The following is a 16,856-nucleotide window of genomic DNA, read 5'->3' as shown; positions in this document are numbered from 1 at the left end:
TTGAGCTACAGCCCCAGTCCAAATTTCATTCCTTTTTATGACTGAAGAATATTCCTTGGTATAGGTGTACCACATGTTGTTTCCATTCATCTGTTAGTAGACGGTTGGATTGCTTCTTCTTTAGGGCTGTGTGAGTAATGCCACTTTGAACATTGGTGTACAAATATCTGATTGAGTCCTTGCTTTTTTGAATTATTTTGTGTATGATGTAGTAGGTTTGCAATGGATCTTGTGGACTTATCTGTGTTTAACTTGTTCAGGATCTGAAAAGCTGAGGTCCACAGTGGCTGTATCATTTCATATTCCCACCAGCAGTGCATGAGTGTTCCTTTTTTTTTTTCTTAAGTCTTTGCCAACACTTGTTAATTTTCTCTTTTTTCTATTTTTTGATAATAGCCAACATATTAGATATGAAGTGGTATCTTATTATGGTTTGAATTTGTATTTCCCTGATGACAAATGATGTGAAGCATTTTTTCATTTGCTTATTGGACATTTGTTTATCTTCAGAAAAAAGTTCAGGTCCTTTGCCTATTTTTTAATTGGGCTGTATGTATTTGTTGTTGAGTTATAGGAGTTTTTTTATACATTCTGGATATTGACTCCTTACTGGATACATAATTTGCAAATATTTTCTACCTTTCTGTGGGTTGTCATTTTGCTCTCTGAATAGTATCTTTCAATGAATGTAACTTCTAACATTTTACATTGATCTATCTTTCCATATCTGAGGAGTCATTGCCAAACTTACTGTCAAGAAGGCTTTTCTGTATGTGTTCATCTATGAATTTTATAGTCTTAGCTCTTAAGTTGAAGTCTTTGCTCCATTTTGAGTTAGTTTGGGTTTTTTTGCATCGTGTATGATAAGGATACAACTGAAGTTTTTGTATGTGCTTATCCCATTTGCCCCACATTATTGAAAAGAAAAGCTTCCTGTTTTATGTGCTAAATTTTGTTTTATGTTATAAAATTACTTTGACTATTTATTTATTTATTGGAAAGGTGGGGGGAGGGCTCTGTATTTAACCCAGGACACTCTAATACTGAGCGACATCCCTAGTCCTTTACATTTGTTTATTTTGAGATAGGGTCTCACTAAGTTGCTGAGGCTGGCCTCAAACCTTCAGTCCTCCTGCCTCAGCCTCCCTAAATTGCTGGGATTAAAAGGCATGCACCTGTTTATTTTGCCAATGTTTTATTACTCTATTTAAATTCATTCTTTTATACTATTTACTCACAGTTTAAACATTTAAATTGCCCTGTGTTTTTATAAAACTTTTGAACATTGAAGCTTATGAAATACAATGTTTTCCTAATCAGAGAAGAGAAAATTGCCATCATGCGAGAGAAACACACAGCTTTAATGAAGCCCATTGTGTTTGCTCTGGAGCATGTGAGGAGCATCACAGCGGCCCCTGCAGAAACACCTCATGAAAAGTGGTTTCAGGATAACTACGGTGATGCGATTGAAAACGCCCTCGAAAAACTGAAGACCCCTTCGAATCCTGCAAAGCCTGGAAGCAGCTGGATTCCATTTAAAGAGGTACAGAATATTCTCAAAGAATGCTTTGTGTTATAAACTCAGATCTTTTTTTCCTGATTCTTCCATGTTTTGTGTGTAATGGATAACAATGTGAAAATACAGTTGTTTATCCATTATTTATCCATTATTCTGTCAGTTAACACTTGAGGTGTTTCTTTTTTCTTTTTTCTTTTTGTTAACCATTAAAACTTGCTGAAGACTGCTTTAAAATTCTTCACAGGAAAACAGACCCCATGGTTTCTTAATTCAGGTGCAGATTACTGAATTAGATATACATGGAGAAACAACTGTACCTACAATCAGTTGTCCCCTCTGATTATTGGAAAGGAGTATGGTGTTTTACTCTATACATCAAGCAATGGAGCTCTAAACTGTTAACTTCTTTGTTAAAAATTTTCTTGTGATGCACGCCTGTAGTTCCACTGGCTTGGGAGGCTGAGGTAGGAGGATGACGAGTTTAAAGCCAGCATCAGCAAAAACGAAGCCCTAAGCAACTCAGTGAGACCCTGTCTCTAAATAAAATACAAAATAAGGCTGGGGATGTGGCCCAGTTTTTGAGTGCCCGAGTTCAATCCCTGGTACCCACCCACCCAAAAATATTTTTTTAACCTCTGTATATTTTTTGTACCCCTGTAATTTCCAGCTACTCAGGAGGCAAAGGCAGGAGACTCGCAAGTTTGAGCACCTTAGCAGCACCTTAGCAGCACTTTTGTTTCAAAATAATAAATAATAAGGCTGGGATGTAGCTCAGTGGTAGAGTGCTCCTGGGTTCAATCCGCAGTAACACCAAAAGGGGGAAAAAAGTCGTCTTTTTGTGCACCTTTAAGTTTTGTTAAGTCTCTTATATATCCATTAAATTGTTCTTTAGATAGAATCTCATTTTTTTTTTCTCGTAATATAATGTCAGTTACTTTGCAGAAGACTTCCTTAAGGCTGTGTCTACCTGACAGCTAACTTTTCTTTCTCTTTTGCCATTTTGTAAGGACAGACTTGATTTGTGTTGGCATTGTTCAGGCATAGTTCAACAGTGGGAAATTAGTTTTTGAAAAGCCCTGAATATGGTGACCACATCAATACCTTTTCCTTCTGTCTCCTGTGATTTAACTACTAATTTGGACAGAGAAGAGGAGGTGGGGCCTTAACAAAGTAGGAATCCTATTCAGCCCGCCATTATTTCCCTCTCAGGGTGGTCCAAAGCCCTCATACCAAATTAAACGTAGAAACTAGAGCAGCAGGTTTGTGTGTGTGTGTGTGTTTGGTGGGAAGGAGGGTTAACTTTACTTTTATGCCAAGTTTAATGTGGAACAAAATTGTAATCATAATGTAGGATTGTTTTTCCCATTTTCTGAATATAGATAATGCTGAGTTTGCAACAGAGAGCACAGAAACGTGCAAGTTATATCTTACGTCTTGAAGAAATCAGTCCATGGTTGGCTGCTATGACTAACACTGAAATTGCTCTTCCTGGGGAAGTCTCAGCCAGAGACACTGTCACAATCCACAGTGTGGGCGGAACCATCACAATCTTACCAACTAAAACTAAGCCCAAGAAACTTCTCTTTCTCGGATCAGATGGGAAGAGCTATCCTTACCTTTTCAAAGGTTTGTGTAGGAAGATTTCTATCCTCTTTATGTATGAACTTGTATGAGCAGAAAGAATTGAGATATAGTAATATAATGTTAACACTTAGTATTGACAACTTGCCACCGAATGGAATTCTCTAATGCTCTCAAGTGTGCCTCATGCTATTGCTAAGTAATACAAAGAAAGTGGTGTTCTTGGAACCCCATTTGGTCACCCACCCTCCAACTTAAATTTGTTTTCATAGGGCTGGAGGACTTACATCTGGATGAGAGGATAATGCAATTCTTATCTATTGTGAATACAATGTTTGCTACAATTAATCGACAGGAAACGCCCCGTTTCCATGCACGACATTATTCCGTAACACCACTAGGAACAAGGTCAGGACTGATCCAGTGGGTGGATGGAGCCACACCCTTATTTGGTCTTTACAAACGATGGCAACAGCGGGAAGCTGCCTTGCAAGCACAAAAGGTTGAGTAAAATTAAAATGTGTGGTTTTTTTTTGAATGTTCATAAACAAGTGGACAGATCAGCTTATTCTCTGGTTGTGTAAAATATTTGTAGACTTACATTTGAACAGTTTTGCAAGACTTGAAGTCCTTAGGAAAGTGTTTTTGAGGTACATAAAACTAAAAGTTCTAAGAAGCAGATACTAATATGAATTTTATGTAATCTCAACCTTAAGATCTCAAATCTAGCTAAATAAAAATGCTTCTAAATTAGTGGGAGATATAGAAAGGAGTCATATTTTCTTTTCTTTATTTTTAAATTTTTTAATGCTAAGGATCAAATCCAGAACCGCTTGCACGCTAAGCATGTGCTATACCACTGGACTATGCACCTAGCCCCAGGAGTCAGGTTTTAAGAGTAGGCGTAGGAGCCTGCAGAACAATTATTGAAGGGTAAATTAAAGGTAGGAGTTAGAGCCAATGGTGTGAATGCAGCGGTAGACAGTGCGCTTAGCATGCACAAGCCCCTGGGTTCTGTACCCAGCACCGGAAGGAAAAGGAGCAGTGGGGGGAGCAAAAAGATAGGAACTAGAGAAGGCTGACTAAATTTTCATGCAGCATGCTCCTCAGTATCTGTTGTGGATTTCATATTGATGGTTAAGTCATCAGTGAAGAGCGAAATATAACAAATGAATGTAAATTATAATTTAAAAAATGAATTATGTGGTACAAAGAAGAATATAATGATGGATGGGTTGGCATGTGCCTATAATCCCAGCCACTCATAGGCTTAAGGCAGAAGGATCACAAATTCAAGGCCAGCCTGGGCAACTTAGCAAGACCCTATCTGTTTATTATAGAATTACAAAAATAGGGATGGGATTATAGCTCAGAGATAGAATGATTCTGATTTCCATCTTGATTACCCAAAATAAAATAACCTGGGCATTGAGTTTCGAATCAAGAAAATGTAACAGGCAAACTTTTTCAATAAAGAAGGAATGTCTAAATAGAAGAAAGGTGGAAATTATAACAAAGATACATAGTCCAGAAGAATTGACTGTTTATATGTGAAATTAAGCTAAGTGGATAATGTTACTGATAAATCAGTTTTAAAATTCTAGTTTATATTCAAAGTAATTTTTATCCTTATTTTGATCTTTCTTTTTTTTTAATATTTTTTGAAGGCCCAAGATTCTTACCAGACTCCTCAGAATCCTGGAATTGTACCCCGTCCTAGTGAGCTTTATTATAGTAAAATTGGCCCTGCTTTGAAAACAATTGGGCTCAGTCTGGATGTATCCCGTCGGGACTGGCCCCTCCATGTGATGAAGGCAGTGCTAGAGGAGTTAATGGAGGCCACACCCCCAAATCTCCTGGCCAAAGAGCTGTGGTCGTCCTGCACAACGCCTGATGAGTGGTGGAGAGTCACACAGGTAAGGAAAATGATCTGTTCTTTCTTTCTTCTTATTATTTCTATAATTGTAAATGGACAGAATGTCTTTATTTTATTTATTTTTATGTAATGCTAAGGATTGAAACCAGTGCCTCTCAATGGTAGGCAAGCACTCTGCCATGACCTACAGCACCATCCCTGATCTAAGTTATTTCTTTGGCCATCTCCTTCTCACCTGTCTTTCTTACTCATTTTCCTTCTCTTCCTTCCTGTGGCTCTTCAAGCTTGGTAGTCTGAGACCTGCGTTTGAATCTCATGTACAGTAATAAAGGTGCAGCCATGACTGTGTCTGAGGACAGGATGGGAAGGCGGTAAGGATGAAATGGAAAAAAGAACAAAAAATTTAGAAAGGGAAGAACTAGGCGAAGGAAAGTTTGTTTTGAAATCCAGCATTCTTGGGGCTGGGGATGTGGCTCAAGCGGTAGCGTGCTCGCCTGGCATGCATGCGGCCCGGGTTCGATCCTCAGCACCACATACAAAACAAAGATGTTGTGTCCGCTGATAACTAAAAAATAAATATTTAAAAAAAAAAAAAAAAGAAATCCAGCATTCTGATAATAGTCGAGTAGTCCCAACCAGGGACATAGTATTGAATGTGGTTGCACAGTACAGAGCCTGCCTGACCACATGCAGCAAACCCCAGGAGGACTTGTTGTTTGTTTATTTTAAAATAAGGAAGTAGGGTTGTGAAGTTTTGTGAATGTTAGAGCATCAAGTTCATGTTGGGAAAATTTGCTCATAATCCTTAACTTGCTCCCCTCATCTCCTCTCTAGTCTTATGCAAGGTCTACTGCAGTCATGTCCATGGTTGGATACATAATTGGCCTTGGAGACAGACATCTGGATAATGTTCTCATAGATATGACGACTGGAGAAGTGGTGCACATAGACTACAATGTTTGCTTTGAAAAAGGTAAAATAAATATGGACTTTTGCATTTGTATGAGGGTCAAATATTTTTTGGTGAAAGGGCAAAAATATAACGATTTGTCTTTTCAAGGTAAAAGCCTTAGAGTTCCTGAGAAAGTACCTTTTCGAATGACACAAAACATTGAAACAGCATTGGGTGTAACTGGAGTAGAAGGTGTTTTTAGGCTTTCCTGTGAGCAGGTATGCTGTTTTCTACCTCTAGTGTAATGTTAAATGAATAAAAACCTGTGGAATGAATACATATATATATATATATATATATATACACATATATGCTGTATATATATATGAGGAGACTTGTGGCAAGACTTATTCAGAACTCTCCTGAACACAGGTGCTCCACATCATGCGGCGTGGCAGGGAGACGCTGCTGACATTACTGGAGGCTTTTGTGTATGACCCCCTGGTGGACTGGACTGCTGGGGGCGAGGCTGGGTTTGCTGGCGCTGTCTATGGTGGAGGGGGGCAGCAGGCTGAGAGCAAGCAGAGCAAGCGAGAGATGGAGCGAGAGATCACCCGCAGCCTCTTTTCTTCCAGAGTAGCTGAAATTAAGGTAAAGCCCAGTGATGTCATAGTCGTCCTCATTTTTTGTTAATAGAGTAAATATGTCCGTAAAAAAGTTGAGTACATCAGTTTTTCTTTAAAAAAAAAAACGAACTTTTTTGGGGGCAAGATTGTAATATATAATGTTGAAATGGCAGTTAAATATGGGAATTTGGTGTTAATTTTTAATTAGGCAGTGCTCCCACACAAAGACATAGTTACCTCCTAGGACGTAGGTTAATGATTTGAAAAAAATTTTACTTTTAAAATATATTGAAATGTGTTTAAGCACTGACAGTACTAAATGTTTTTTAATTGCACAGTCTTCCCTCCCCATCTGTAGCCAGTGATGCTGATCCTGTTCTGGGTGGTGTAGTTATGGGATTGAGTTTGTCATTTTATGTCTCTGCATACGTCAGTGCAAATGTTATCTTTGTCTGTAAAATGGGAGTGACACCATCATCCTTTTCTGGCTTTGATGGGCTTTAGGTAGGATAATATGTTCAAAATGTCCTTCGATGATTCTTCTGATACATGTCATCATGTCACACAGGTGACCCTGTAAGCATCTTCCTAATCAGAATGCCTTTTTACAGGTGAACTGGTTTAAGAATAGGGATGAGATGCTGGTTGTGCTTCCCAAACTTGATAGCAGCTTAGATGAATACCTAAGTTTGCAAGAGCAGCTGACAGATGTGGAAAAACTGCAAGGCAAACTGCTGGAGGAAATAGAGTTTCTAGAAGGAGCTGAAGGAGTAGATCATCCGTCTCACACACTCCAACACAGGTTTGAAACAGCATTGAATTCTTCTCAGTACATGTCATTAAGGAGAATTTTCATTTTGTGTAAACCTTGTCAGTTTGAATTAGAATTATTAAGTAGCAGTTTACTGCCACGGGTAGTGACACATGTTTGTAATCCCAGCAACTTAGGAGACTGAGGCAGGAGGATCTTAAGGTTGAGGCCATCTCAGCAACTTAGCAAGATCTGGTCTCAAAAAAGAGCTGGGGATAGAGCTCAATAGTAAAGCATCCTTGAGTTCAGTCTCCAGTACCAAAAAATAGCAGCAGAAGCAATAATTTTCTGCTCTCTTATATTTAAATGTGTGGCCAGTTATGGAAAATAGGTGGGCATAGTGGTAAGAATACTTGGATTTAGAAACTCTGGGATTTAGTTTCTATCAGTGATTGTATCTTGAGTCCTGTTCATTTGTACAGTGGCAGTTATTTCATCTACTTTGCTGAGTTTTTTAAAAACCATTTAATTGAATAGAGTGATCTAAACAAATGAACTTTACATAGCAGGTGCTCAGGAAAAGGTGGTTGAATATGCAAGTACCAAGCATTGCTTGAGACTCTCAGACTTACCGAGTTTAACCTTAAAGGAACTCAAAACCTGGGAGTTGTGATAGTTTTATTTAAAATATTAGGAGCCTAGTTGAGGGAATTACGGGGTCACGAATGAGACCCCAGGAGTAAGGTATATTTATTCAGGGCCCTTAAGATTGCAAAGGAGCTAATCAGGCAGTCCAAATCTGAGCAAAGTCCAAGTTATTAAAGTAGGTAGAAGAGTTGCAAGTGATCTTTGGATTTATTTGTTTGTTTCCCCTTGATTAGGTATTCTGAACACACTCAACTACAGACTCAGCAAAGAGCTGTTCAAGAAGCAATCCAGGTGAAGCTGAATGAATTTGAACAGTGGATAACACATTATCAGGCTGCATTCAATAATTTAGAAGCAACACAGCTTGCAAGTTTGCTTCAGGAGATAAGCACACAAATGGACCTTGGTATGGGTTGACTTATTTTAGATAGAGTATGAGCATGCAAGTCCTATAGTTCTGTGTTTGTGTGTGGGGTCTGGTTTATGCTCCCTTTCAATGACTGATGACTGAAATGGCTTTACTGTGATTAATATTATCTTTTACCAAAAGGTCCCCCAAGTTATGTGCCAGCAACCGCCTTTCTGCAGAATGCGGGCCAGGCCCACTTGATTAGCCAGTGTGAGCAGCTGGAGGGGGAAGTTGGTGCTCTTCTGCAGCAGAGGCGCTCTGTGCTCCGCGGCTGTCTGGAACAGCTGCATCACTATGCAACTGTCGCTCTGCAGTATCCAAAAGCCATATTTCAGAAACATCGAATTGAACAGTGGAAAACTTGGATGGAAGAACTTATCTGTAACACCACAGTAGAGCGCTGTCAAGAACTCTATAGGAAGTATGTTTAAAGTATTTGATTTTATTCATTTCTCATTGGGGGTTCCATTGAGGGTACAAGCAAGTTGTGTTTGATACTTAAATTGCATTTGTGTTTTACTGTTCTGAAAGAAATGGTTAATAGATGGAATTTTTTTTCTTTTAATTTTTTTGTTATTGCATTTTAATTATAATAGTGGGGTTGATTGTGACATTCATACGTACATACATAAAACATAATTTGCTTCATTTAATTCCCCATTACTTCTCCCTTCCCTCCCCTTCCCCCCACTTCCTTTACTGGCCTTTCATGTTTATATATATATTTTTTTAATTGAGGCATTATACATAAAATGAGCTTTATTGTGATATATTTTTACATGTACTTAGAATAATTTGATTAGTTTCATTTTGAAGTTCCTCCCCTTTCCTTTCTCTCCTCCCTCCCACCTCTTCATGTTGATCCCTTCTACTCTACTGTTCTGCCTTCTATTTTCATGAGAAACCCTGTTTTTTAATTCCTATTTCTTCTCTAGCTTCTACATAGGAGAGTAAACACTGGACCCTAGACTTTCCAGGGTCTGACTTATTTCACTTAACATGATGCTCTCCAGTTCCATTCAATTACCAGCAGATAACATAATTTCATTATTCTAAATAACTGAGTATTTATACCACTAATTATTTATCCATTCATCTATTGCCGGATTCCTAGGCTTATTCTAGAACTTAGCTAGAATGTTAATTGCACTGCTACAAACTTTGATGTGCTTTATGACTGTACTATGTTGATTTCAGTTCTTTTTGGATAAGTACCAAGGAGTAGAATATCTGGGTCATTGGTGATTCCTTTCCTAATTTTTTTTTTAGGCATTACCATGCTTCTTTCTGTAGTGGTTATAAAAAACCACAGGTTACTTCACTAACTTGCATTTCATCCCTGAGCAGGGCCATGCTAATATGAGTGAGCTCTAAAGTGAGCACAGTGGAAGGAATTTGAATGGAGTTACTTTTAAGATTTTTTTTTTTTTTTGGCATGGGGGTGGGGTGGGCAGGGGGTTCTGGGGATTGAGCTCAGGGGCACTCAACCACTGAGTCACATCCCAACCCTATTTAGTATTTTATTTAAAGATAGGGTCTCACCGAGTTGGTTAGCACCTTGCTGTTGCTGAGGCTGGCTTTGAACTCGCAATCCTCCTGCCTTAGCCTCCTGAGTTGCTGGAATTACAGGCATGCACCACTGCACCCAGCAAAAAGATTCATGCTCATGGTTTTCCCACATACGTGTTTTTCCTTATCAATTAAAATATATTCTAGTTTAAGCGTGGTAGGATTGGTTTAAAGAGAGTGAGGTTCAGACATGGATTGTTTGACTCAGTGAGTCATTTAGGAAGTTGTTTAAGCTCTTGAGACTGTGAAATGGAACTAATGACTCTTGTCTCTTTGAGGATAGAATGCAATTTTCTCTTGTACAGTATTTTGTAAAGTGGGAACATTATTTGCAAACTGGGTGCTAATGTTACAAGCAGGTACCTCCTTTTTTTTATTTTATAGATATGAAATGCAGTATGCTCCCCAGCCACCCCCCACAGTATGTCAATTCATTACTGCCACTGAAATGACCCTGCAGCGGTATGCAGCAGACATAAACAGCAGACTTATTCGACAAGTGGAACGCTTGAAACAAGAAGCAGTCACTGTGCCAGTTTGTGAAGATCAGTTGAAAGAAATTGAACGTTGCATTAAAGTTTTCCTTCATGAGAACGGAGAAGAAGGATCTTTGAGTCTAGCCAGTGTCATTATTTCTGCCCTCTGTACCCTTACAAGGTGAGTTAGCTAACCTTATCCTGGACCATTTCATTGTCCTAAATACATTGATGCTGGGCTGCAGGTATTGCTCTGTGTTAGAATGCTTGCCTAGTATGCTTGCGGCACTGGGTTTGATCCTCAGCCCCACATAAAAACAAATAAATGTTAAAAAGGTACTGTGCCCATCTACAACTAAAAAGTTTAAAAAAAAAAGATGCTTATTGAGATTTTGTGAGGTCTAAATTTTTAATCTCACACCTTAATGTACTGTTTTCCTTTCCTTAATCTTATCCTATGTTAGAGTTGCCTCCTTTTCTGATTTTGAAGTCTTTTCTCTTAAGTGTGTACCTGAGTCAGTTTTACTGTGCAAGTGTCTCTCTCATTTAGACGTAACCTGATGATGGAAGGTGCAGCCTCAAGTGCTGGGGAGCAGCTGGTTGATCTGACTTCTCGAGACGGAGCCTGGTTCTTAGAGGAGCTGTGCAGTATGAGTGGAAATGTCACCTGCTTGGTTCAGTTACTGAAGCAGTGCCACCTGGTACCACAGGACTTAGACATCCCAAACCCCGTAGAAGCATCTGAGGCAGTACATTTAGCCAATGGGGTATACACCTCATTGCAGGTAAATGTGTCTAGTTCATCTTAAATTTTTTATTTTAGATATTGTATGTTGTCTTTCTCTTTAATCCAGAAAAACAGTTTGACTCCCTGCTTTGAGTGTTTTTAAGCAGTCATTTAAAATAAAGATGAACGTGAAGTTTGTAGCCATAACTTGGTTATAGTTGTGTGTGAGTTGTTTTTTAATTTATGGTACTAGGTTTCAAAGTGTGTAATTCATCTACAGTCAGACTACATTAAAATATATTTCTTATATATTTATAGGAATTGAATTCAAATTTCCGCCAAATCATATTTCCAGAAGCACTTAGATGTTTGATGAAAGGGGAATACACCTTAGAAAGTATGCTTCAGGAACTGGACAGTCTCATTGAGCAAACAACTGATGGTGTTCCTCTGCAGACTCTAGTTGAATCTCTTCAAGCTTATTTAAGAAATGCGGCTATGGGACTCGAAGAAGAAACACATGCTCATTACATCGATGTTGCCAGGCAAGTGAATGCTGGCTGCATCTTGTTTCCTCATGAACAATATGAGGCAGCCAGGTGAAAGGATTCTGAGCTCTGACTAATTTTTTAGAGCAGATATAATTACTTATAAATGTCGTGCATACATATGCTTCATTTTTTTATGATAGATTTACTGGAAGAAGTTGTCTTTAAAAAAGTGTAGAAAGATCTCATGCATGCCTTATCCCTTATCCAGTGTTAGTATCCTGCAGATTTGCAGTAGTGTAGCAATACCATGAAATGGACAGTGATGTAGTCACAGAATGTACTTGGATTTCACTGGTTATACATGCACATGTTTTTGTGTGTTTGCTTATGTAGTTCTGTGTAGTTCTTTCACTTACATGCATATATCATTTTTCTGCTATAGTTGTACAAGTGCATGCACAGGCACAGAGTTCAGGATGGTATTTTTTTTAGGCCATCTCCAGGAATCCCATGGAGGCATCTGGGATAGTTTACATGGCTAATAGAATACACACTTCACTTCAGGTGAATGCTTTTAAATGAGTTACCTTTTACAAGTTTGTATGAGATATTGAATATTGTGTTTCCTATCTCTTTAATCCAGAAAAGCAGTTTGACTTTCAAACTTGGGGAGGTTGAGTAGTTTCTCCAGGCATGCATGTCCCCACAGCCAAGCCCTAACTTTGTCCCTAGCGACTTAGGAACTCTTTATTTCTTTGTCATTCCAGTGTCTGATTCATTACAAAAAGTATAATTAAGAGAGTAAAAATAACTGTCCCACCATGTTTACTCCAATGGGAAATTTCAAAGATGCAAGAAACTAGAGAGAATAGTAGCACAATGAACCCCATTCTGCCACCTGTGAATTATGTGCATTTGCTCAGTCTTGTTTACGTTTTACTTTGCCCAATTAAAAGAATTTTTAAAAATTCTTTAGTAATATGGGAAATATGAAGTGTAAACTTACTTGCCATAGTTCCTTAATGTTGTCAATTATTTCACATTTATAAATTTCCTGCTTTCTCATGCTTCTTTTTTAATTGTTTTAGTCATGCAATAAAAGACTGTAATAATAGCATAGTTATCAGCTGAATAGTTTTTGGATTATTCACATAATAGCTTTTTCATAATTTCTAGCAATACTTAAAAAGTTAGGTGCTACATCAATGTTTATAGCAGCTAAATTCACAATAGCTAAACTGTGGAACCAACCTACACGCCCTTCAGTAGATGAATGGATAAAGAAACTGGTATATATACACAATGGAATATTACTCCACATTAAAAGAAAATGAAATTATGGCATTTGCAGGTAAATGGGTGGAGGTGGAGAATATCACGCTAAGTGAGCCAATCCCAAAAAACCAAAGGCCAAATGTTCTCTCTGATAAGTGGATACTGATCCATAATGGGGGCGGGGTGCCATGGGAAGAATGGAGGAATTTTGGATTGGGCGAAGGGGAAGGGGTGTGGGGATAGGAAAGATGGTGGAATGAGATAGACCTCATTACCCTGGGTACAAGTATGATTGATTGCACAAAGGGTGTGACTACATTGTGTACAATCAGAGAAATGAAAAAATTGGGCTCAATTTGTGTACAATGAATCGAAATGCTTTTTTTTTTTTTTTTAAATTTTAAAAGGTGCTAAATTGATACACTTTTCTTTTATGCTCAGTTTTAGATTTTAATATCCAGGTTCCTCTATCCTCATATAGGGTAACATTTAATGTGCTTTGGACACCAAACTTCATAACTGGTTTTGTGTCAGCCCATCTGTGCCATGCTTCAGAGAAATGGTTTTTTAAAATAATCTCAAGGAAAATTTCATATCATCTTGTACTTTTTCTGATAGAAATGTGTCTCATTAACATTTTTAATTATCTTAAAAATTTTCTTTTACTGGTTCCAGCTATTTGGAATGATTTTTTAAAAAATACTTTTTTAGTTGTAGATGGACACAGTACCTTTTATTTTACTTATTTATTTTTATGTGGTGCTGAAGATTGAACCCAGGGTCTTGCACTTGCTAGGCGAGCACTCTGCCACTGAGCTATGACTCCAGCCCTGGAATAATGATTTCTTCATGTGTGAGAAATATAGGTGAATATCTGGTTAACCTTAGTTTTCACCTGATAGTAACAGTTAAATACTAGAAATTATACATTTCCTATAATATAAAATATTTAGAGAGAGTGCCTGGATACATAAATATTGTATAAGTCTTAAATAACGTGAAGTGTGAAGGTGAACTTAAAAAGACCTTACATTAAAAATGTGCCTGATTCAAAATGGAACATGCCAAAACATGGTCTCAATTTGCTGTGTGTAGTTGGTTCTACCATGTGGCTATCATTCCAACATACCTAGCAATTTTCTGCGTCTGCCAGCCTTAGAATTGTGTCATTTTTGACATTCTTTTTTATTATTGGAATTCATATTGCATATTCTGAGCATCAAGTGAGATTAATATTTTATGTGATAATTTTTATTGTTATAATTTAAGTTTGCGAGCTGGGGTTGTGGCTTAGCGGTAGAGCACTTGCCTAGCATGTGCAAGGCCTTGGGTTTGATCCCCAACACCACATAAAAATAAATAAAATAAAGGTATGTGTCCAGCTACACCTAAAAAAAATAAAGATTTAAAAAAATAATAAGTTTGCATACAATTTAGTCTCATGAACAGTTACTCTCTAAGAAATATTGATTTCATTATTGGAATCGACTCAGAATACTATTTTAAATCACAGCCTTCTTTCTAAATGCCACAGGACTTTGTATGCTTTGCTTACTAGTTCTGAGAGTGTTGATCTTTTATGTTCTCCCAAATGCACGGCTCTTCAGCAAGGGTTTAAATCCTCTTTCTCTTTCCCTAGAATATTGCATGCTCAATATGGTGAATTAATCCAACCAAGAAATGGCTCAGTTGATGAAACACCAAAAATGTCAGCTGGTCAGATGCTTTTGGTAGCATTTGATGGCATGTTTGCCCAAGTTGAAACTGCTTTTGGTCTATTAGTTGAAAAGGTAAATGCTGATTTGGTTTTATGAGTGAGTATTATAGTGCAAGAGTTATTCAATTCATTGTGTGCACAGTAGAGAAATTAACTTTTTTCCCTCCCAATTTATATAGTTAAACAAGATGGAAATTCCTGTAGCATGGCGAAAGATTGACATCATACGGGAAGCCAGGAGTACCCAAGTTAATTTTTTTGATGATGATAATCACCGTCAGGTGCTAGAAGAGATTTTCTTTCTAAAAAGACTACAGACAATCAAGGAGTTTTTTAGGCTCTGTGGTACCTTTTCTAAAACATTGTCAGGTAATATTTTTTAAACATGCTGGTTTAGTTGTGGTAGTACTTCAGTGGGGACATGATGGGAGCACACTTAATTGTGCATTTGTAAAAGCTTAGGTGCATTAAATAAGTAGTGTTATTATTATATCTTATTTTTGCATGAAATACTTTAAGAACATTTCCTTTTTTTAGGATCAAGTTCACTTGAAGAACAGAATACTGTGAATGGGCCTGTACAGATTGTCAATGTGAAAACCCTTTTCAGAAACTCTTGCTTCAGTGAAGACCAAATGGCCAAGCCTATAAAGGCCTTCACAGCTGACTTTGTGAGGCAGCTTTTGATAGGACTACCAAATCAAGCCCTTGGACTTACGCTGTGCAGTTTTATCAGTGCCCTCGGTGTAGACATCATAGCTCAAGTAGAGGCAAAGGACTTTGGTGCTGAAAGCAAAGTTTCTGTTGATGATCTGTGTAAGAAAGCAGTGGAGCACAATATCCAGGTCGGGAAGTTCTCTCAATTAGTCATGAACAGGGCAACCGTATTAGCAAGTTCTTATGACACTGCCTGGAAGAAGCATGACCTGGTGCGGAGACTGGAAACCAGCATTTCTTCCTGTAAGACAAGCCTGCAGCGGGTTCAGCTGCATATTGCCATGTTTCAGGTGAACAGTTTGTTACTATTGTTTTTTATTCTAAGTACTGGGGATTGAACCTAGAAAGCTCTACCACTGGGTTGCGTACCCAGCCCTTTATATTTTGATACAGGGTCTTGCCAAGTTGCCCAAGCTAGCCTCAAACTTCTGATCCTCCTGCCTCAGCCTCCTGAGTAGCTGGCATTACAGATGTGCCAACCCAGAACAAACGTACCTTTAGCATTTTGGTGCTTTCTTTCAAATTATTCCTTCTTTGTCTTTTATGTGGTTGAGACCATTTCACATTGACACTTCTTTGCATTTGTTCCATCAGGGTTGTGTGATAAGCATCATCTGTGTCAATGAGGATTGTTTCTTTTTCTTTTCTTTTTTTTTTTTTTTAAGTTGTTCTTTCAGGGTTGGGATCGTGGCTCAGAGGTAGAACCCTCCCCTAGCACGCATGAGACACTGGGTTTGATCCTCAGCACCACATAAAAAGAAAATAAAGATGTGTCCATCTATAACTAACTAACTAAATAAATATATTTTTTAAAAAGTTCTTCTTTTTAGATATTCTTGGTAGTAGAGAATATTTTGACATGATATGGAATATAAATTATTCTAATTAGGATGCCATTTTTATGGGAGAATTCTTCTTTTTTTAAAAATATATTTATTTTTTACATGTTGATGGACTTTATGAGGTGCTGAGGATCGAACCCAGTGCCTCACACATGCTAGGCAAGCACTCTACCACTGAGCCTCAACCTCAGCCAGAATTGTTTATTTTTAATGATTTAATTTGTTCATTATGTAGACATGCATCCTGTGTTATTGAACATATAATTACGATTCTATCTAAAGCAGTTTTTGTTTCACTGATGGCTCTGATAATGTGACAGAATAGCTTTGGGTCTAACAATCTGTCTTTATTTTGGAAATTTCTCAGTTTTATTCATTGAAGTGAGTTTTTGTGGTACTGGGAATTGAACCCGAGGACATTTTTCTACTGAGCTGCATCCTGTGCAGCATCGTCACACCTCATATTTTTATTTCATTTTTTTGAGACAGGGTCTCACTTAAATTGCCCTGGCTGGCCTTGAAGTTGATGATTTTCCTGCCTCAGCCTCTTATGTACTGGGATCTGGGAGCTGTTTTTAGAAGCTATTTTTGTGCTTGCATATTTAGGGGCAATATAACAGTACAGGCTTTGGTGTGAGATGGATTTGGATTCAAATCAGACTTAGGTATATAAGTTATGTTAACTTCCCTAAGCTCTGCTATCCTTATCTGCAGAATCATTGGATGACTGTGAGGGTTAA

The 16,856-nt window shown here is 37.9% G+C and overlaps 1 protein-coding gene across 2 annotated transcripts in view; it reads left to right on the top strand.

The window, feature by feature from the left end:
• Smg1 (SMG1 nonsense mediated mRNA decay associated PI3K related kinase) overlaps window positions 1–16,856 on the top strand; it is a 78,184-nt gene that overhangs the window by 45,963 nt on the left and 15,365 nt on the right. Inside the window, exons 39-54 of one of the 2 annotated variants that reach the window (XM_015491108.2) lie at window positions 1,321–1,543; window positions 2,899–3,145; window positions 3,373–3,602; window positions 4,768–5,016; window positions 5,811–5,949; window positions 6,037–6,146; window positions 6,301–6,519; window positions 7,106–7,296; window positions 8,127–8,299; window positions 8,444–8,723; window positions 10,256–10,528; window positions 10,898–11,132; window positions 11,393–11,619; window positions 14,480–14,630; window positions 14,737–14,926; window positions 15,095–15,564. In XM_015491108.2, coding sequence (XP_015346594.2) covers window positions 1,321–1,543; window positions 2,899–3,145; window positions 3,373–3,602; window positions 4,768–5,016; window positions 5,811–5,949; window positions 6,037–6,146; window positions 6,301–6,519; window positions 7,106–7,296; window positions 8,127–8,299; window positions 8,444–8,723; window positions 10,256–10,528; window positions 10,898–11,132; window positions 11,393–11,619; window positions 14,480–14,630; window positions 14,737–14,926; window positions 15,095–15,564 — 3,607 coding nt within the window. Of the gene's footprint in view, window positions 1–1,320; window positions 1,544–2,898; window positions 3,146–3,372; window positions 3,603–4,767; window positions 5,017–5,810; window positions 6,147–6,300; window positions 6,520–7,105; window positions 7,297–8,126; window positions 8,300–8,443; window positions 8,724–10,255; window positions 10,529–10,897; window positions 11,133–11,392; window positions 11,620–14,479; window positions 14,631–14,736; window positions 14,927–15,094; window positions 15,565–16,856 lie in introns of both variants that reach the window. The other variant, XM_048789557.1, reaches the window with a different exon arrangement.

Source organism: Marmota marmota, unplaced genomic scaffold (assembly GCF_001458135.2).
Source record: "Marmota marmota marmota unplaced genomic scaffold, marMar, whole genome shotgun sequence".
Lineage (NCBI taxonomy): Eukaryota > Metazoa > Chordata > Mammalia > Rodentia > Sciuridae > Marmota > Marmota marmota.
The sequence above is the reverse complement of the archived record's forward strand: the minus strand, read 5'-3'. Positions and strand labels throughout refer to the sequence as shown.